Below are 19,832 nucleotides of genomic sequence, written 5' to 3'. Positions count from 1 at the left end.
GCGTCGTGCCACGAGAGTACAGGACAGTAGTGCAGAGTTGTTGTAGGAGAGGGAGGCGGAAGGCAGAGTTTAGACAGGAGGAAACGAGAGTGTAAAAATAGCACATAAGAAGGCGGAAATTCTGCATTGATCATGGCGTCAGGGGACACTCTTTACATAGAAACGGACGGGTCAGAAATGCCAGCCGAAATAGTGGAACTGCATGAAATCGAAGTAGAGACAATCGAGACAACAGTTGTTGGAGACGACGGTGAACACCAGCCTATGATCGCGTTACAGCCTCTTGACACGGATGATCCGCACTCGATCCACTCGCACCAGGAGGTGATTTTGGTGCAAACAAGAGAAGAGGTGGTGGGCGAAGATGACTCCGAATTGCACACCGATGACGGGTTTGAGGACCAGATCCTCATCCCAGTGCCGGCTGTGGAGGAGGACTATATCGAACAGACTCTTGTTACTGTCGCCGGGAGAAGCTCTTCGACAGGCCGGATGAAGAGGTCTGGAAAGAAAGCAGGAAAAAAGAGCTACTTGAGCGGGGGAGAAATGGGCAGGAAGTGGGAACAGAAGCAGGTCCAGATAAAGACTTTGGAAGGGGAGTTTTCAGTGACTATGTGGGCATCGGGTAAGTACAGAGTCTTGAGTGAATTATTTCAAGCTGGCCCCTCGCTTTGTTCTCCGCGTCTTTGCGGTGTGACCGGGCCCACTCGAGGCCTGCTCCTCCGCTAAAGTGGAAACTATTTCCCAACTCTGAGCCACTTTATACCCATTTGAAATGTTTTGTTTTTATGGGAAGCCATGTTTTATGTGTCGATGGGCGCCGCCATATTTCCCCGGTCTAGAAAGTATGGCGGCCCGAAAAAATGGCGTTTATTTGGCCGACGAAGATGGCGGCGAGTGTGGGAGCGAGTGCAGCTGGCTCCGCTAGGCCGCTGTGGCGCAGTTCAGTTCAACATTAGCAGCGGTGGTGCCTTCAGGGACCCCCCGTACTTTACATTACTAAAGATAAGAACGTGTATTATTAGTTCACATTATATGGTTCCAGTGAACTATACAATAGACTACGACAAGCGTAATGATTGCTAGTGTTATGCATCATTTATAAAATATTTAACGTTTAACTCTTGTATGGTTTTAAACTGCGACCGATTCCTACAAAGTATCATCAACGTCTCAATTGTCTAGTTCCTTGCGGGCGTTGTGCATGAGGGAGTTAGTGAAAAGTGATTAGTTAGTGCTTTTACTTTCCCCACTATTTTTTTTTATAACTAAACACCATGAAACCTGAAATTCTTGTCCTATGTTTCTATTAGTAGAAATTACTAAGAGTGGCAGGAAATACTCGTGAGGGTTTATCTTCAATTGAATAATTGTTTTTTTCCCTACATGTCATTGTACTGTCTTCATTATCACCACATCTGTTCCTCCCATTTAGATGACAAGAAGGACATAGATCATGAGGAGCAGATCACAGGGGAAAACTCTCCTCCAGATTATTCTGAATACATGACAGGGAAGAAGCTTCCTCCTGGAGGTATCCCAGGCATTGACCTCTCAGACCCCAAACAGCTGGCAGAGTTTGCACGGTATGGGCGTTTGTTACCCCAAGCATAGGAATATAATTACATACTGTACTGGCGCTAAAGAGCAACAAGTAATGCACTTCACATGGTTCAACCAGCACAGTTCCCTCAGCGATGTGTAGTATTTAATGTAATATTGATTTATATTACTGGGTCGCCATGGCCCATTTCACAAGTTTCACCAGGAGTTATTTATTTATTTTGGCTTAAGTAAATGCTGCATTGTTGTGTCTTACCTGTTCAGGAATGTGGATTTTTTTTGTGTAAACAATCTATAACAATGTGATCAATTTTTATTTCTGATGCAGAATGAAGCCAAGAAAAGTAAAAGAAGACGATGCGCCCAGAACGATAGCCTGTCCACACAAAGTGAGTACATTGGTCTGTTTATTACACCAGCATATACTCTAACATGCAAAAGATGGGCATCATGCGTGAACAGAAGCCTACTCGGTTGTATGTTGACATTACGGTATTGAGAACATGCATGTGTTGTAAATTGAGTGATGAGCTTGGTATGGTTTCTCTTCGGCTCAGGGATGTACCAAGATGTTCAGGGACAACTCGGCGATGAGAAAGCACCTGCACACCCACGGGCCCCGTGTGCACGTCTGTGCAGAGTGTGGCAAAGCATTTGTGGAGAGTTCGAAACTGAAGAGGCACCAACTGGTACACACGGGAGAGAAACCTTTCCAGGTGAGTCCTTTTCTTCTGATGAAGAAACGGTCATTGTTTGTAAATATGCTTCAAGGAAAGATTTTTGGATATCTGCTGCCTTGTGGAAAAGCAATTATAAAGTACTGGTCAAGTTTCCTGTGTCCAAACGTTTTACTGGCACTGTATACAAAAATGGCTGTTGCCACGATACGTTTCATCTGTGACGTGTCGCGGCGTTAACTTGAGCTCTCTCGTCTCCAGTGCACATTTGAGGGCTGCGGCAAGCGGTTCTCTCTGGACTTTAACTTGCGCACACACGTGCGCATTCATACTGGAGACCGACCGTACGTGTGCCCCTTCGACGGCTGCAACAAAAAATTCGCCCAGTCGACCAACTTGAAGTCTCACATCCTCACACACGCCAAAGCCAAAAACAACCAGTGAAAAGACACACCGGCGGGGGCCTACGCCGGAGGACTCGACCTGCGCCGCCGCAGCTTGACAAACTACCGTTCCGCCGCCTGCTTGGTTGTGAAACAAGGAGTCCCGTTGTGTGGGCTCTACAAGAAAGGTTTTTTTGGGAAATGGCCTTTTTGATAAACATATGGTGGTTTAAACAAGGAACTCGTGAGAACACCCCCCACCCCCCCCTCAGGCATCTCTCGCTCTACCCTACTTTGGCGCTACCTGGATGGAACAATTTAAGCTTTCTTCTTGTGAAGATGTTAATTCATGGATCTGCACGGAAGGCATATTTATACCATAACGCAACCATTTGAAACGTTTTCAGAATATTTGCATCAATCCTCAGCAATGACACATTTAAATTTTCTACTCCCAAGTGTGCATATTGTACGCTGTTTGACATAAGCTCTGTGATGTCTGCAGTGAGATTGTGCCCGCAGCTCTTAAGTTTCACAATTTGTTTTAACTCTGCCGTTCCTCAGTGTGAGTGGTCTTTGCATATATATTCATTTTGTACAACGCAATATCAAAATCATACATAGCCATGTCATTTTCAATAGTGAGCACCGATTAAAATGTTTTTCTCCCTTGCACTACAAATCTGTCCTCAGTTAAAATAATATTCCCATGTTCATAATATTAGCTATTTTAGTAGCAATGTATTTTAGAGAAACATACCAGAGCTGCTGAATGGTGAAAAATGTGGCTTTTTGGGACCACGACATAAAACAGAATTATTTTTACTTCGGAAGCAGCAGTGGAAATGAATCTGAGCCTGCAAAATGGGTTTTAGCGATCAACCTCTGTTGATTAGTACTGTTTGAGCGCAAAAATTTGCAGTAACATTGACAAAGTGTCAATATTGGATATTGCTTTAACAATACGTTGCTAAAATTCACCAGTTATTTCCATGTCCAATCGTTGATAAATGACTTCACTGAACATCTCCTCGCTTGGAGAAACGGTCTTTTTATTTCTCAGCACAATGCAAATACACAATTGCATTGCGTCTTACATTTGAACAGCTTGAAAGTGGCATCTTACAGCTGAATAAATTGTCGTTCAAGTTCAATGTCCACCTACTTTTTTTTTGCCAAAAGTAAAAAGAGGCTAGGGAGAATTCAAAAATGTGCATTTCAAGTTAAAATGTTCCATAAGAATCTGAGCTCACTTTGGCACTTAATTAAAAAATAGATTTAGATTTGCAAAAGCATGTTGTACATTCCTAAACAATCAACGAACATTTATTATCTTCAATAAGCAATGCATTGAGTAATTTTCTCACATCACATGTATACGATCTGAGGGGTTAAAACAAAGACATGTGCAACTGTTGCGCCAAATGATTTAACCCACATTGCAGTGCATCTGGTTGGCATGTAGCTGCAGAGCCAACAAACCAAGGTTAAAAAAGGTCCTGTAAATCTTAAACCACCATAGTATAGTGCCTGTGTATTTAAAATACACACGTACCTTTTAGAATTGCAAAGAGTAATTTCCTCAAATAAAACTGCATTGTAACAAGCTCATCCCTGGAGTGAAGAATGGCAAAATAGACCAACAATATCACGCATTATGCATAGTATCCAGTTTACCCACACTTCCCCTGCTGTGTATACAGCAGCATGAGGAATCTGGGTCAGTTCAAATGCAGTGTAGCAGTAAAAATACCCAAACCACCACAACATCCAGGACCTAAAATTGTTGAGGAAAAGGTTGTAAGCCTTTTGGAGTATTGCTAAAAGCAGCAAAGAGCATCCTTTACATGTAAAGATAAAAAACAATTCTGAAGGCTTGAATCACGCAGTGTTTGACTGCAAATGCACTGAATAAAAGAAATCTCGCCATCCTCCCCTCTGGACTCGTGTGTATAGTAGCTGCTCTCAGAGCAGAGCCCATCCAGAAGGTTGCACTCGGGGAACTATTGGTTTTCACTCCGCTAGCAGAGCAGCGAGCAGCTCGGGGTAGTTTGGTGTCCCCCATCCTGTAACCGGATCCCACGCCGGTGCAGCACAGAAGCCTTTACCCTGAACCTGCTCGTCCAAACAGCTCAGGTGACAGCCCTCAGTCACCTGGAGATGCAAAGCATTTAGAAAACAGACCACAACAACAAGGTATGTGGACTAAGGTTACTGCCTGCTTTCTTTTCACATGAAACCTTTATGAAGGTGTAACAGTACTGCTTCAAGTCACAGTTAAAGTGAACAAAACACGTCGATCGTCTTGTGTTTCTCATCAAGTCACTTACAGCTCAGTTATTTGCGGTTTTATTTTTTAATACCCTTAAACTATGATGTCAATAATTTAATTTACACTTTTCTGACACAGTATAACTTTTGTAAAATGTCAAACTCATGGCAGAGCGGTGGTACTGCAACAGATTTAGATTAAATACACAGGTCTATCAAATAAAGCGGAATCTACATATAAATGAGATGGAAAAACAAGCTTCAAGGAGCAACTTTACAACAATTTAACCGTCTGAAAACACGGGACTTACATCAAACAGAGCTCGTCCTTTGAGCTTGTAGAGGCGAGGGTTGAGGAAGCCCAGGACGGGCCGGCCCTTCAGCAGCCGCTGGTCATTGATGAGAGACAGCATGCCTCCGACCACAGGTGTTGAGGCCTGGAAGGTAGATCGATCGATGAAAAGAAAAAAAAAAGGAACCACTGTTACACTAAAATGTTTTTGGACAACGACAATGTAAATATCCTGCTTGCATGTTTAGATTTGATGCTTATTTTATATTGTGCTCTTTCCTTTTTATTTTCTCAACAGAATGCTTTAAATGTTCCGTCACATGGCCAACGCTTCATTCGGTAACCAGCATATCAAAGTAGGACATGTCTTACCGAGGTTCCAGACACCCAGGGGACAGGCACTCTGTTGATGACCACCCAGTAGTTATCAGACAGGGCGGCCATGTCTGGATAGGCCCTTCCGCTGGTGTTGAAGTATGACTGAGGAGGAAGGGTTGCTGCTACAGTCTTCAGGTACCCCTCCACTGCACCGGCCTAAAGGAACACGAACACACAGCATAAGTGACGGCAATAACAGAACCTATGAGAGCCGACGGCCGAATCTCTTCACCTGGTAGTCGGGCATCGTGAAGACGTTGCTGAAGCCTCCTCCGCTGATGTAATCTGTAACTTCGTACGAGACCTTAAATGGGTTCTTGAACGATGTTCCTCCTACTGTGGTCACATATGGGCTGTGAACAGGAGGCATATTATATATTGAAGGCTTTCCCCGCACCCTTTGAGATTAGACCTGCACAATACTAGTTAAAAAAACACTGAATCAACCTTTTAGGAAACACACTGCAGGCTAAATTCATCGTTTGCTTTCTGAATTTTATATGATATGCAAAACATCAATACAGAGCACAACTGCTCTATTAAGCCCTGTGCAGATGGCAGAAACCGCTTTGCAGTCAGAAGTGCTTTACCTTGATGCAGGAAAACTCGGCCTGAACGAGTTTTGGTCTTTACCCAAATGTTTGCAGCCTGCACCACTGTCCCCTGAATGTGAAAAAAAGATGTTAGCTTTAACTAAAAGAAAGTCAGAATTTGCTGACACAGTATAGACAATTAAGGGTGGTTTGGGGAAGTTGTCCCTTGTGTGCTGCAAAGTTTCAATTCATGTGGAAGGTGTTCGGCATGCTTCCTCCTTACTGACCAGAGGCGAAGAGCAACGAGATTCCCCTGACGCCAGCCTTCATAAACTCTGCATTGATGCGCATCATGTATGCAGTAGACAAGCTGTCTTCGTCATCTCCGTAGCTGATGGTGTGAACCCAGGGCAGGTCGGACATGTTGCTGAGCAGAACCATCCACTGGAGGAAAGGCTCCTGGGACTCATGACGACCTGAAAGACCAATATGAAACCATGCTAAACACCCGATGTCTTGTAATGCAACTATACACTTGGTCCACATATATTTATGGTTAGTGTCTCTAGATTTAACATAATCACTTTTATCTAAAAATAAAATCTAAAGTCAATATTATTTTTCAATTTTAAAGTTCTTCACACACACACAAAACGTTTCACATACACACCTTGATTGGTGAAGACCCACGTGGAGATGTTTGCTCCTGTGCTCATGATGTACTCCACATCCAGACTTGCCTCGATTCCGGCCTTTCCTGCTCCCTGCGTGCCCACGACCCGGTCCACCTCAGAGAGATGCTTGAAGCTCCTGCCGTACATGGACATGAACTCTGCCAGGTCCGCAGGGCTGTAGTACTGCTCCAGGAACTGTACAGAGGAGAAGCTCAGTCAAAAGTACAAAAAGCACACCTGGTTGTGTCGGCCACTGACGGGTACACGCCTGACAGGCGCGTACGTCTATGGACACGTTGTGAGACGGCCACACCTGAGCTACAGCCTGGCTGTTATTCTGAGCGGTTCCCACATCGGCTGTTGTGAGGTTATAGCGGGCCCTCAAGATGCTGGGAGTCACTCCTAGGTGCAGCCCTGCCTTGGAACGTTTTTGCTTCCTGTTCGCTGAGGCTTTGCGGAGGTCCTGACCATTAGGAGGGAGGCGGTGAAGCCCCCCAACTGTGGAAACAAAAAGATAAAAACATCACCAAGCAACGATGAGTAGAGCTGAACCCAAATATACATCGGAAACATTTATTCGCCAAGTGTGTCGGACATTAATCACAGATGACATTTTAGAAAGGGTTCTTACCAAAGTCCAGGTGCTGCTGAACATCATCATGAACGGAGTACGGCGCTGAAGACCGTACCACAGAGTGGCCATCCCTGACGTACTGGTGGAACCTGCTACCTGGAAGAAGCGTCTCTGCAACCCTGAATATACAAAACAAAGCACTGCTTTATCTTGTATGAAGAACTTAAGAGTAAAATATACCTAATAGTGCCTTTGTTTTACTGCCGTGCTGCAGTGGGTAAAAAAATGTTATCAAGGGTTGGAGTTTAAGACGAAGGACAAGACAGATTTATGATCACAAACAGCCACAAAAAGAGGAACTGTATCACGAGATAAGCGCGTGGAGGGATTTACTCAAAAAGGGAACTTGAGCAGAGAAGGCAACTTTCTCATTAACCGTGTCCAAAGCAAGTGGAAATTACTGTTGAGTAAGCCCAAACAAATGCTTACTCTGCAGTCATGTCGCACTGTAAAAAGTCCTGAGTGCGTACAGTCAGGCAGCTTGTAACCCCGTGACTCTTCAGCCAGTGGCGCACCACCTTCTGGGTCAGTTCCGTTGGACGCACAAGGGAGGAGACCTCCTCCAGGGTGAGGTGCTTACCTGGGGAGGACAAATGTCTCATCAGTTTAACATTGTTTTAGAGCCCAAATCTTAAGGGCTATTTGCGTGACGACTACCGGCAATTACCAGAAAAGGCAATTACCATTTTGTGCGGAGTCAGGGTCCGACACCTGTTTGAGTATTTCCTCCAGCTGGTCAATGTTTTGCTGCTTTAGGGCAAAGGTCAGCGTCAGCTCCTCTGCGGGTTCAACCCGGCCCACATTGGTCCAGTCGTCTGGTATCCTGAGGAGCGATCGCAAGTTCATATTTTACTAAAAAAGAGGCTCCACTTTCCCAACATTGTGAAGCTGAATATACATCCCCTGATTGGTGAATTTGTGGTTCTACGGTTGACTGAACCATTGTGCAATCATTATGAAAGTAATTTGACCTTTTTTTGAAGAATGCAGAAATATTGAGTTTATAAGCGTTTCGTTAAGATTCTTCAACATTAAACAACTGGCATTCCCGTTACATTAATAATAGTTCCATCTTTTTTGCTTCACATCTGGGTTACCAATATAACTGTAAAGAAACACTGAGGCTCAGCGGTCAAATTCCAAGGTGCGATACAGACTTGATTTATTAAAAGACAAAGAGCTTTTGGGAAATGGGTCTTAAAGTGGATTTGCTCACAAGACATCTTGGTCACTTTCCAGATAGCCGCTCCAAGCCAGCGAGCTGAGCAACAAGGTGAAGGACAAGGTCAGCCTGGGGGAAGGAGGAAACAAACACGGTCAAATAAAACAAACGACAATTCAAAGTACATCCACACACGCGCGCTACGTCCGTGCGACAACATAACAAAGCTCCCACGTGACCATCTAGTAACGTCACGTCAAATGACACCTTTTTTTGAATGAACCCGCAGATAAAAGACACAGATTAAATATAATTCAAACGTTTCATTCATTAAAGGGTCCTTATTACTCAGGACAACAAGAGACGTGTTGTTTTGCAGCCTTAGCGCGTGCTGCTGGAGCCAGCTAACGTTAGCTGGCAGCTAGCCGGTTATGGAAGTAGGTCAACCTGACCGGAAAGACGGAAACGATACAAAGTGCACCACGTTACAGTCGCTTTGAATCGACTTGACGCAAACCCGACTCGATCAAACTAAATACACGACTAGAAACTTCCAAAAAGACTCACAGCGTGTTCATCGTGTCCTCGCTCGGCTGGTGTGTCCATAGATGTGTCTGACAGGCAGCTGTAGACTAGGCATAAGTCACATGACATGCCATCACGTGATCTTTCTTTTATTTTATTTTTTTCTCTTTCGGACATCCCTTTGACTACGGCCTTGTAAGAAACTCGATTGTTTGATCTTTAATGAATCAAAATATAGATATATATTTTACTTGTCATTGTGGGTCACTGAGTGCAGATTGGTGGCCAAATGTGTAATCCAGTTGAATAAAGTAGGCCCACTATACGGTCTAATGCGGCTGTAATGTTTTATTCTTCACAGCATAGTTTGTTGTTCGAGACATCCTCAGCTGATTCTGCTGGCTTTATTCTATTCTATTCTTTTGATAATTGCTAAAAACATTCCCTCCAATTTGCACCAGAACCAAGGTTGTGTTTTTATTTCAGAGTCCTTATTCTCCCTCACATCTTTCCATGACCTCTGCATGGGCTAATTTTACAAAATGTTAAAAGGGGTAATCGTATAGTACGACAAACACATTAAATAAAGTGTGTTAATAAAAAGGTAATAAAAAGACATTACAGTATTTGGAAAAAAAGGTCTCACCAAAATAGTCAAAGGATCTCCTGTAACGGAGGGGAAACAACAACAACTTAAATAAATATAAATCAGCACAATCAGCAGGCGTAACAAAAAATATTTAAATTGGCTCAGATACCAGAAGGACACAGACATCTGCGCAGCGTTTCTGTCCCAACCCAATATGATGTGTTAAAAAAAGGTCATTAGAAAGTGAGAATACAGGATGTTGAAAAAAAAAAAAAGAATGTTTATTAAAAGTATAGTAACAACTGACCATTAGAACTATGGCTTTAAAGAAAAAATAAATTTATATATATGTACTGTATTGATTTTAGTTTATGCAAAACCATTTTATTTTTTTTGTTGAGAGATGTGATGTTTCAGCGCAAATCACGCGTTGTCCAAGTAGTAAAAATCCTCATCCTCATCGCTTTCAGGCAGCGCACCATCATTCCCCGGGAACATCTCCCAAACGTGAAAGGTGTCATTTTCTAGCAAAAAGGAAAAAGAAACATACAACTTTTGAAACTAATTTCTGACAATCTTACTGTGAGAAATGTTCTAAAACACAGCTACATACAGTGGACAAAACTCAGAACTCCTCACAATGTAACAAAACTCCAGCGTTAACAATAGACAGTCCTACCGCTCTTAATAAAATACAATCATTGTAAATTTTAAAGTTAGTATAATGTAGAGGTATTTTTATAATTGTCAAGAATCATACCCGTGTTACCACATCTCCTCATTGTTCGCTTAACGGATGGCGTGGGTGTGAAGCTCTGAAAGAAACCAAGCAGGAAATGGCTATTGTTCGAACAAAACAAAAAAACCACAGAACACATGCATCAAAACAGGAACCTCTGAAAATGAATATCTATGTATATATATTTAAAAAGTACCGAAGCAGCCGGTTTGCAGGCGTTAAACCGATTTTTTTTCATCCTCTTCTGGAGGTTATAGACCAACTTGTCGCCATTGGTCCTTTGAAATCAAGACAGAGGTGGTTTATTTATTGAACCGAGATCACGTCTTACGAGCTGGAACGCAGAAGTCGACGTCATTCACCTGTTTGGGGAACCCATCATGCCGGGAGTGATTTGCAAACAACGAGGAGTCTTCACTTCAGGGAAACCTGTCGACATGGGTGTCTGTGGCACCATTTCTGACAATGGGAAGTCCTGGTCACTCGGGCACATGGAGGGCATCTATGCACCGAGGTACCCAAAGACAGTTATCATTGTCATTTTGTATGGTGCCCATACATTTTTTTTGTGAAAAGACAAACAAACCTCATAACGTTTGTTCTGCATGTACGCAGAGCTGAAGACGTCCTCAACATCTTCTCGGGGCATGGCCTCCAGGAACTGACGCACCTGCTGTTTTCTCTTTAAGGTTCCCAGTCGTGCAGATATCACCGGATGATCTGCAGAGATTACAGCTGGACAAATCGGTTAATTTTACTAAATAAAAAAACACTATACACAAAAAAAAAAAACATGTATCTTGTGTGCACGGTCCACTTTGCTGCCACAAGCTTGTGAACTTCCCCATTGTGGGACTAATAAAGGAATATCTTATTTGATCTTATCTTACATGATGTAATACAATAAAAACATACGTAGATATTATTTGCCAGAAAAAAAAGATCTTTCCACTTATTTGTTCACTCTCACATAAAAAGAATTATTCGAAATGTTTGGAATCTGCTTGAAATCCCTTAAATATTTTGCACTTCATAAATTCTACAGATTTGTTTCTGCAATTGCGATGTTTTGTAATTTGTACGTAGAGGACATTGTGTCATTATGCATGAATGTGTTAATAAGTTGACCTAAAATCAGATAAAGGGAGATTACGTCCCAAACTGAAAGCCTGCTGTACCTGTATGTTTAGGCGCTTCCAACTTGACCTTGTTGGGTTTCTTGGCTCTCTTCGGAGGCGTGTGGGAGGTTTCCTGGCATGTGTGCTGGAAGTGGCACTCCTCTGCAGAACGCGTTCCCACCATCCTCGCCACCTTGGCCCAGTAGCCTGCCCCGCCCTTAGGATGGCAGGACACGGCCCTAAAAACCACAACGTGCACATGAACCCTTGTTTAGTCGTGAGGTTACGACACCAAGGATGTGTATTGTGTAAGTTATCTGAGCTCACTCCTGTAGCTTCATAAGCTCCGCCTCTGTCCACCCGTCGGCATCTTGATCTCGTCGAACCGGTGCGCTCGCTTTGTTCGCCCTGCTGGACCGTGTCAACTTAGGCAAAGACTTTGTGGGAGATGAAGACTTTGTGCATTTTCTCTGTTTGTGTTTCGTTTGCGTTACTTTGGTTTTCTTTTCCAGTTCCTTCTCAAACTCAGAGGAATTTGATGAGTCGCTCGACGGGAACATGTAGCTCGGCCGGCACTTGTCAAGATTTCTACAGCCTCTCCTTCCGTGCACTTCTTTCCCAGAGTTCTTTCCCCTATTGACCCCATCCTCGGACAACGTTGATGATCCATAATCACCAGCTGATCCTCGGGGTGCTGGGACGGTCCGCTCCCTACCCGAGACCCTCGCTGCAGCCCTCGTGGTGTCCCGCGTTTGTTTTTGTGACCTCTTTGTTGAAGACTTTTGCGGTTCCCTTTGCTTTTGAGGGACAGGGTCCACATGCATCGTTTTCTCTGCAGCCGGATGAGTTCGGTGGGACCTCGTTTGTCTGCCAGACCAATCCTTAGGGCTCGGGGGGGTCTCCGCGGGGGTTTGGGGTAAATAGGAGGGCCTCTTCTCGCCTCTCACTTGGGCGCCGTTGTGTTTGCGCGAGGGAGCTTTGACCCTTCTCCGTAGCACCGACTCTTCTTTCTCGCCGTTGGATTCACATTGCTGACGGCCTGCAGAGACACAGAAGGAGGTTTGTGGGCATGCGGCTCGTTACTTAACTCCCAATTTCATGACCACGGCACCATTTTTGTTTTTACCTTCACTGCAGGGCAGCAACACGCAGACGGGTTTCTGTGATGTTCTCGCAGACGAGGTTTTAGAGACCTGCATTAAGTTGCAGAAATTAAACACGGTCACGTTGATGAGTTGTTTGTAATCAGTCAAACAAAAATTCTATATTATCATGCAACTCACGACCTCAACTTCAGGTGCTTACAGGCATGTGGATGGAGGTATCATAACATTCGTGGATGGTCACATTCATGTGTGCATCCAGAATGACTCTCCCTCCTTTCCAATATTCCAGAGGTGGCCTGATCACGCGACCACTTCGGGACACGTTGAGACGAGACGGGGGGTCAGGAAGAGGATCGGCTGGAGAAGAGGAGAGAAGAGGTCGTGCAGCTGCGGTGGATTCCTGAACGCATTTTCGCGGGTGTAGGAAGCTGCCGTCATTGAAGCCTGAAAACATTCTTGTTCATGGCATTTATTTGCCAGGCTGTCACCGAAAGCGTTTACGTCGCACTCACGCGTCTTTGGAGAAATGTTCCTATGTCGCTTCACAGCGGCGACGATGGAGGACGCCTCGGATTTAGTCTTTGACGCGACGCCTTTTCCCTGACTGTTCCTCTCGGGTTTTCTGCTGGAGTTGCTTCATAACACAACAAAAGATGGATCTTTAAAAATAAAACATTTGTGAATATGATGAACCATTTATTTTTCATGCTTTCAAAAATTCAACAGAGCGAGCAAAGGACAAAATATTCTTATATTTAATTATTTGTAACAACATAAAGAGAACAGTTTTTGTGTTCTTACTCGCTTGCGCCGGACAGAAATCTCTTGTAAAGGGCGTCCCAGTCTGGAGGAAATCCGTTGGCAAACTTCTTCAAAAGCCACTTGGGTAACCCTGCAGGTGTTAAGTGAGACGTTTATTAATTAAAAAAGTATTAATCCACAAACAGCTTCGATTAGCATGAGTTGTGCCAGATGTCCTTTTTTTTCTTATGCATTTCTGTATTATTTGGGGGTAAATCCAACATGTTGTCATTAGTAAATATTTACTCACACATTATCTGGCCTACCTGAGTCAGAGCTCATTTTCATCCTGTTGACCAGGACGTAAATCCTGCCGGAGACAGTCTTCACCACGTTATTAGAGACTCTGTCCACAACGATGTTACTGTTCCATGGTATCCTTTCCTCGCTGGGTGGAAAGTACAAAAGTACAAGTACAAAAGTTTTTAGATTGAACAACATACATTTTTTGATTCAACGATCTCTCAAGAAACACTTACCGGTGGATTCCATCAACAAACAGGCCCTTGTGATTCTTCCTCAGAAACCACTTTTCGAGATAAATCACACTCTCCTGCCAAAGGCGAAAAGGACACGCGTCCGATAAGAACCTATAACCGGTTCAATTTCCCATTTGATCTCATACATGGCTTTAAATCCTCAAAACAAAATGGAACACAGTCTGATTTTGTTTAACAAATCAACATAACGGTCGTTTTCCCTTCATATTGGACTATAAGAGACAACACAACATGTTTTTACTCACATTTGGGAACTTTGTGCCCTGGCGCCATTTATTTCGCTTGAACACAGCCTCCTGCTTCTTTGGTATGGAGATTTGTGGCGTGTTGAGGACGAGCGGGTCCTCCAGCAGTAAAGGTTGGCTCAAACCTTCCTCCGAGGGATCCGTGTCCGATGCGCTGCCAGCTGACTCGGCTCTGGACCGGACAACAGGAGCCACACTTTCTGGAGCCCTTCTTAAAGCTCTGTCCTCCGCCTCGCCCGTGTTGTGAACTGTGGACGGAGACAACGTGTCTCCGCACTGATGGAATTCACCTATAGAAAAGAAAGCAGGTGAAAACATGTGTGCATGAGTGCACAGTGAGAACTCTTCATCGCGCACTCACTCGGATCGAAGAGATCCCTTGTGATGCTGCTGACTTTCTCAACTTTCTCCTGCTTCGTTTGACTTTCCCTCTTCTTCATGTAAGCAAACAGCTTAGCTGGAGACATTGGAAGTGGTTTTTCCAAAGGAACGTAGTAACCTGTTCAAAACACCAAAGAGGAATCAGTCAATTAGGAATGACATCAACAAAACATGTTAAAAAAAACAGCAATAACGCCTCACGTTTCATTGCGATGGATCTCGGTGATGGGAACACGGCTTCATGGGTGAATTGGTTCACCTCGGATGGGTCAGCAGATAAACATCTGACTTTACCCAAACTCTCAGTGCAAGCGTTGTTGCCCCCATTGGAAGCACTGGAGGTTTTCCTCTCTTGTTGCGGACCTCTGGGTTCATCGCTGACGAGTCTGTTCAACTCCCGCAGCTCCCGATCTCGCTTTAACTTCTTTCTCATGGGCGAGAACGTGAAGGCTGGAGGCCCGAGTTTGTCAGGAGGAGCACACCCTTCCAGAAACACGCTGCTTTCAAGGTCACCGTCCTCTGGCTGCACCTTTACTGGAGTCCTGCTGGTTACCTTGAAGGCACCCGGGTCTCCGATGTGAGGCGCCTGCGTGTGGATCTGCTCTGCTCTGTTGACGGCAGCAGAGGCCCCTCTGCTCGACACTGCTGTCGACTCGAGGAAAGCCCTCTTCCTCGGTGTGCATTCATGACCGGTTCCTATAACCGGACGCATTTCCTCCACTTGCTTGCTGATCATTTCTGAATGCCGGGGGGTTTTCTGAGGACTCGATATAGGCGAGAGCGTCAAGGCCTGGGCTTCATCGCGATAGGAAGCACACCTGCGATTCTCCTTAAACTCCTCGGTGATCCAGGTGCTCTCTGCTCGCTTCGTTGGTGACATAAAAACAGTTACGTGTTTGTCCCTGTTGTTGCAGCGCGGGTCGTTGCCTCTAAAAGTCTCCTCCTCGGTCTCTTCTCTCTGCACCTTCGACTTGAGTTTGGCGAACACCTTAGCGGGAGATTCAAACCGTGGTGTTTTTTCGCGTAATAAATGATGATACGACGCCATGGTCTTTAGGAAAAATAAAAACGATCGCTGTACATTCGAGGCGTTTGCTAGCGGCTAGCTCGCTAGCTCGCTAGCTCGCACATTTCAAATTTCGCATCGCCCCCCGCGTTTGGTTAGAAACCCGTGACGTAGAGTCAAAATAAAAACGTCACTTCCGCCCCCGTTCACCATATTGATATCTAAGCAACTAATTATATTTGTTTACAATATGGATTCATTACTTTATGATTTGTATTTATCATCAATATTTTTTATATTTTACTTTCTAAATGTGTTTGATTTGTCAAACCAGTTATGAGACAAGTTGCGTCCGAAGTGCAAACGACAAACGAAGAAGAAGAAGCCTTCTGCGCAGACTCGAAGTCACACTTCCGGGTGAAGGTTGTCGCGTTATAATCTGTCGCTGTCCGAATCAAGTGTCACATTGGGAAAAAAAAGAAAGTATTTGTACGGCATTTGTTTTACATATATGAACAGCGTGACTAGTTCACTTAATAGAAACGGGAATGTTATAACTTTAAATAGAATTGGATATTCATTGCTGTCTAAGTCGGCAGGCTTAACACTCTGGAACCGGTGTTGTTAAAGTGATGCAACATGGCAGCAGCTCCTCTCAATAGGTGTCTTCTGTCAGCATTCAGGACACACACTCGGTGTCAGAGCCGTGGACTCCACTCTGCGGGCGGGAGGACAGTCGGTCGGGGGTCCCCTGCGGTAACATGTGACCACAGCAGAGCCGAGGGGACCGCTAGCCTGGACCGGGTACCCTCGGCGGAGTGGGACCGAAAAGGTGGTCGGAACTCCGCCCGCTGCCCTCTGCTCGTGCCGCTGTCGGTGGGTCTGGGACTCTGCGGCGCGGGGCTTCTGGTCAGTGAAAAACATGAACAGGTGAAGGACGGAAGAGACTCGATCTCGGGGCGCTTTCTTGAACTCGTGCTGTCGTCAGCCGAGTGTGCTTCTCCGTTTAAACCGGACAGCCCCCGTTTCAAATACAACTTCATTGCAGATGTGGTCGAGAAATCCACTCCAGCTGTCGTCTACATTGAAATCGTGGGGAGGTGAGTGGACTGAAGGGGGGGTACATGGATATTATTTTATGTTACCACTGTAAATTCCTTTTTTTTTCACCATACTTCATATATCAGAGCTTATTTTGATTAGTGTTTCTTATACAGTACAAGTGTTTGGGTAAATATGAGTGTTCACTACTTCATCCTAATATCTAATGTGATGAGGGCCTTAAGGTGGGCCCTCAAACAACATTTAGGTTTTCCTATCTGTGTGGATTGTTCCTAATAATACATCTGCTTTCAAGGGGAATAAGATCGACTGCTTTTCCTCTTTTCACAGACATCCATTTTCAGGCCGAGAAGTCCCAGTTTCAAATGGTTCTGGATTCATCATTAGCAGCGACGGTCTCATTGTAACCAACGCTCACGTTGTGGCCAACAAGAAAGGCGTCCGGGTGAAGCTCACCAACGGAGAGACGTACAACGCCACCGTGAAAGATGTGGATCCAGTGGCCGACATCGCCACCATCAAAATCTCTGCAAAGGTGAGCGGCAGAGATCTCTGCTAAAGAGATTAGTGCTTGTTTGTATCTTATCACTGCAACGGCGTTGGCTTCCGTCAGAGTGGTGTGTTTATTAACAATCCGCCAGCCTGCAGGTGACATTTAGTGTTGCTGACTTTAAACTTTATTCTTTTGATTAAGGAGACTGTGAGCATTTTGTTTTTTGCTACATACCTCCTCAGTAGTTGTCTACATATTAGTTAAAAAAACCTCAATGTTCCCTGTACAGTACATAATGCAGTGTCATGGTCGATCAGCTACGTCAGATCATAGCACCTTTTGTGTAGTCAGATTAAATAGTTTATCTTCTGCCTGACAATTTAATAAAAGTCTGGAATTCATAATTCATGCCAATATACCACTATGGGAGAATCAATATTGTTCTTATTTCCCCATTGAAAGGCATTACTGTGATAGAATAACAGAAGGCTGATCCAGCATTTTTATAATAAAACCGTACACTTGCATGAACGGGTCACTCCAAGTGTACTGGGGGAAAAATGAGGGGATTGATGAAATAGGAAGTGGCTTTCTTATGTATGAATTGAGCATTGAGCTGCTGTTGAGCTGTGCTTTCTTTCCATCCCAGAGTCCGTTACCCACGCTCGCCCTCGGCCGGTCGTCCGATGTTCGACAAGGAGAGTTTGTGGTAGCCATGGGGAGCCCGTTCTCTCTACGTAACACAATCACGTCAGGAATTGTCAGCTCGGTACAGAGAGGCAGTAAAGAGCTGGGCCTGTCCAATTCCAACATGGACTACATTCAGACCGATGCAGCCATAGATGTGAGTATTCTGCAATAACTGTTAAAAGGATATACGTGTACTGCTTTGATTTCAAATTAGTCAGTTGGCCAGACAGACAAATACATTTGAGGAACAATTTACAGTAACTCAGAACTCACGTGTAACCGTTGTTTTGCAGTTTGGAAACTCTGGAGGTCCCCTGATAAACTTGGTGAGTCACAGGTCTGGTTTACCTGTTTATTGTGATCAGACCTGTTCTGACGTGGAATATTCATATTGGTGTAATGCGGTTGAAACAATTCACTTAAAAGGAACACTTAAAAAAGCACAACATTCTGTCTGAACGGGTTTCTCCTCCTCCTCTTCCTCCTTTTAGGATGGTGAAGTCATTGGAATAAACACAATGAAGGTCACTCCAGGGATCTCTTTTGCTATTCCATCAGATCGCCTCACACTTTTTCTTGACCAAGCAGCAAAAAAGAAGAGTAAGAATCAAAAGCCGCACATCACACCCTCTTTCACGCTCGCGTGGTCTCATGACATTCAACTTTTCAAAGTAAATCATGTTAACACATCTTGCTTTTTGCGCTTCTACTTGAAGATTCTCGGTCCGGTGAATCGGCCACAAAGCGGCGGTACATCGGCGTGATGATGCTGACACTGACGCCGAGGTAAGACCTCCCACTGAAACAAGCTGCAGTTACAGCAGAGCTGGCACCACTGTGTCTAAATCCAGATGTTTCTGATCGGTTCCTTTTGCCCCAGCATCATTTCAGAGCTGAAGTTGAGGGACCGGTCCTTCCCAGACGTCGCATATGGCATCTTGATTCACAGAGTGATTTTGGGCTCACCAGCTGACAGGTGAGCAGACAGAAGGACCGTGGACGGAATGAGTGTTTCATTGTTGGGAGGTGGTACTTGATTTACAGCGGTAGGCGAGGAATTTAACTTTTATGATGTGTTGCTGCCCACCCTGTTTCAGAGCTGGCATGCTACCGGGAGACGTGGTGGTGGAGATTAACGGTGTGAAGGTGAACACCTCGGAGGAGATCTACCAGGCCGTCCGCAGCGGCGACAAAATCACCACAGTGGTGCAGAGAGGACATCAGCTGCTTCGGCTTCAAATTACTCCAGAGAGCACCGAGTGATTTCATGTTCATGTTAACATAAGGGTGAGACAGTCACATGAACAGTTTAAGTTAAGTTTTGAGCTGCAGTATTGTATGGAATTTGGTAATCTGTGAATCTGCCAGACTCCAAAAAAGAGAATAGCTAAAAAGTCCACTATTTATCCACAGGGTTTGAGCATAGCAAACATGTATTTTCTACCTCCTGAAATCCTTATTCATTGGCTGAGTAGCAAAATGAGTCATGTAACATGTGATGAATGGTTTCTACAGGCCACAATACAGTTTTTCTGAAGTACAAACTTCTCAAACTTGGAACAATGTACTTTATTGAAGCCATTTATTGTTGGACGGCAACAAGAAGCGTGAGACCGATAACATGGCACAGATCAGCGGTATCTAACTGACTGCCATTAAACTGAGCAAACCGGTTTGTCAAGTCAAAAGTGCTACCATGATGACTGATCACACACGTAAAATAGGGATATTCCACTAATTTAAAGGACTCTTGAGTTTTCACTCACAGTAAAAACAAAACACGAATTTACTTCATGTTAAAGAAATATGCCAAACATCCATGATGAGAAGCAAAAAGAAAAGTGAAGCAGTTACTCTCCGATCCCATAGTAAGAGTCAAAGCTGGGAAACCACACTGAGTAATCTCCCTGGTTAATGAACAGTAACACACACTTACAGTAAAGTAATAAAGTGACAGGTACTGGACTGCTACACACAAATGCATTTACATCAAAGAAGCGCTAAATGGAG

At 44.4% G+C, this 19,832-nt stretch overlaps 4 protein-coding genes across 5 annotated transcripts; 2 read left to right on the top strand and 2 right to left on the bottom strand.

Annotated features, from left to right (window-relative positions):
• The first annotated feature begins 28 nt into the window (after positions 1-28).
• Positions 29-3,777, top strand: yy1a (YY1 transcription factor a). The gene is made up of 5 exons (XM_040199045.2): positions 29-625; positions 1,436-1,586; positions 1,892-1,952; positions 2,121-2,279; positions 2,502-3,777. The coding sequence occupies exons 1-5, from the start codon at positions 133-135 to the stop codon at positions 2,682-2,684; spliced, it is 1,047 nt and encodes a 348-aa protein (XP_040054979.1). The 5' UTR covers positions 29-132; the 3' UTR covers positions 2,685-3,777.
• On the bottom strand, positions 3,655-10,205 carry tpp1 (tripeptidyl peptidase I). The gene is made up of 13 exons (XM_040199042.2): positions 9,135-10,205; positions 8,622-8,696; positions 8,089-8,228; positions 7,835-7,985; positions 7,403-7,524; positions 7,085-7,269; positions 6,768-6,966; positions 6,385-6,573; positions 6,155-6,227; positions 5,797-5,917; positions 5,559-5,720; positions 5,206-5,331; positions 3,655-4,777 (listed from the first exon to the last, which is right to left on the bottom strand). Exons 1-13 carry the CDS (start codon positions 9,143-9,145, stop codon positions 4,637-4,639), a joined length of 1,695 nt encoding a protein of 564 aa, XP_040054976.1. The 5' UTR covers positions 9,146-10,205; the 3' UTR covers positions 3,655-4,636.
• mis18bp1 (MIS18 binding protein 1) lies at positions 9,544-15,939 on the bottom strand. Of its 2 annotated transcripts, none has more exons than XM_040199025.2 (16): positions 14,773-15,939; positions 14,552-14,689; positions 14,191-14,480; positions 13,925-13,998; positions 13,712-13,833; positions 13,446-13,536; positions 13,157-13,278; positions 12,844-13,001; positions 12,665-12,731; positions 11,866-12,577; positions 11,599-11,777; positions 11,007-11,155; positions 10,783-10,922; positions 10,617-10,698; positions 10,442-10,496; positions 9,544-10,205 (listed from the first exon to the last, which is right to left on the bottom strand). In XM_040199025.2, the coding sequence occupies exons 1-16, from the start codon at positions 15,617-15,619 to the stop codon at positions 10,105-10,107; spliced, it is 3,327 nt and encodes a 1,108-aa protein (XP_040054959.2). In that variant the 5' UTR covers positions 15,620-15,939; the 3' UTR covers positions 9,544-10,104. The 2 variants fall into 2 exon arrangements, with proteins under 2 accessions (XP_040054959.2, XP_040054960.2); XM_040199026.2 differs by having other exon boundaries at positions 9,941-10,205; positions 11,007-11,140; positions 14,773-15,765.
• On the top strand, positions 15,819-19,382 carry LOC120832623 (serine protease HTRA2, mitochondrial). The gene is made up of 8 exons (XM_040199043.2): positions 15,819-16,677; positions 16,970-17,174; positions 17,782-17,976; positions 18,116-18,148; positions 18,314-18,422; positions 18,539-18,608; positions 18,703-18,798; positions 18,920-19,382. The coding sequence occupies exons 1-8, from the start codon at positions 16,217-16,219 to the stop codon at positions 19,083-19,085; spliced, it is 1,335 nt and encodes a 444-aa protein (XP_040054977.2). The 5' UTR covers positions 15,819-16,216; the 3' UTR covers positions 19,086-19,382.
• The last annotated feature ends 450 nt before the right edge of the window (positions 19,383-19,832 follow it).

The sequence above is a fragment of the Gasterosteus aculeatus genome, chromosome 15 (assembly GCF_964276395.1).
Source record: "Gasterosteus aculeatus chromosome 15, fGasAcu3.hap1.1, whole genome shotgun sequence".
NCBI classification, from domain to species: Eukaryota; Metazoa; Chordata; class Actinopteri; order Perciformes; family Gasterosteidae; genus Gasterosteus; species Gasterosteus aculeatus.
Note: the sequence above shows the minus strand (reverse complement) of the source record. Positions and strands in the feature narration are given on the sequence as shown.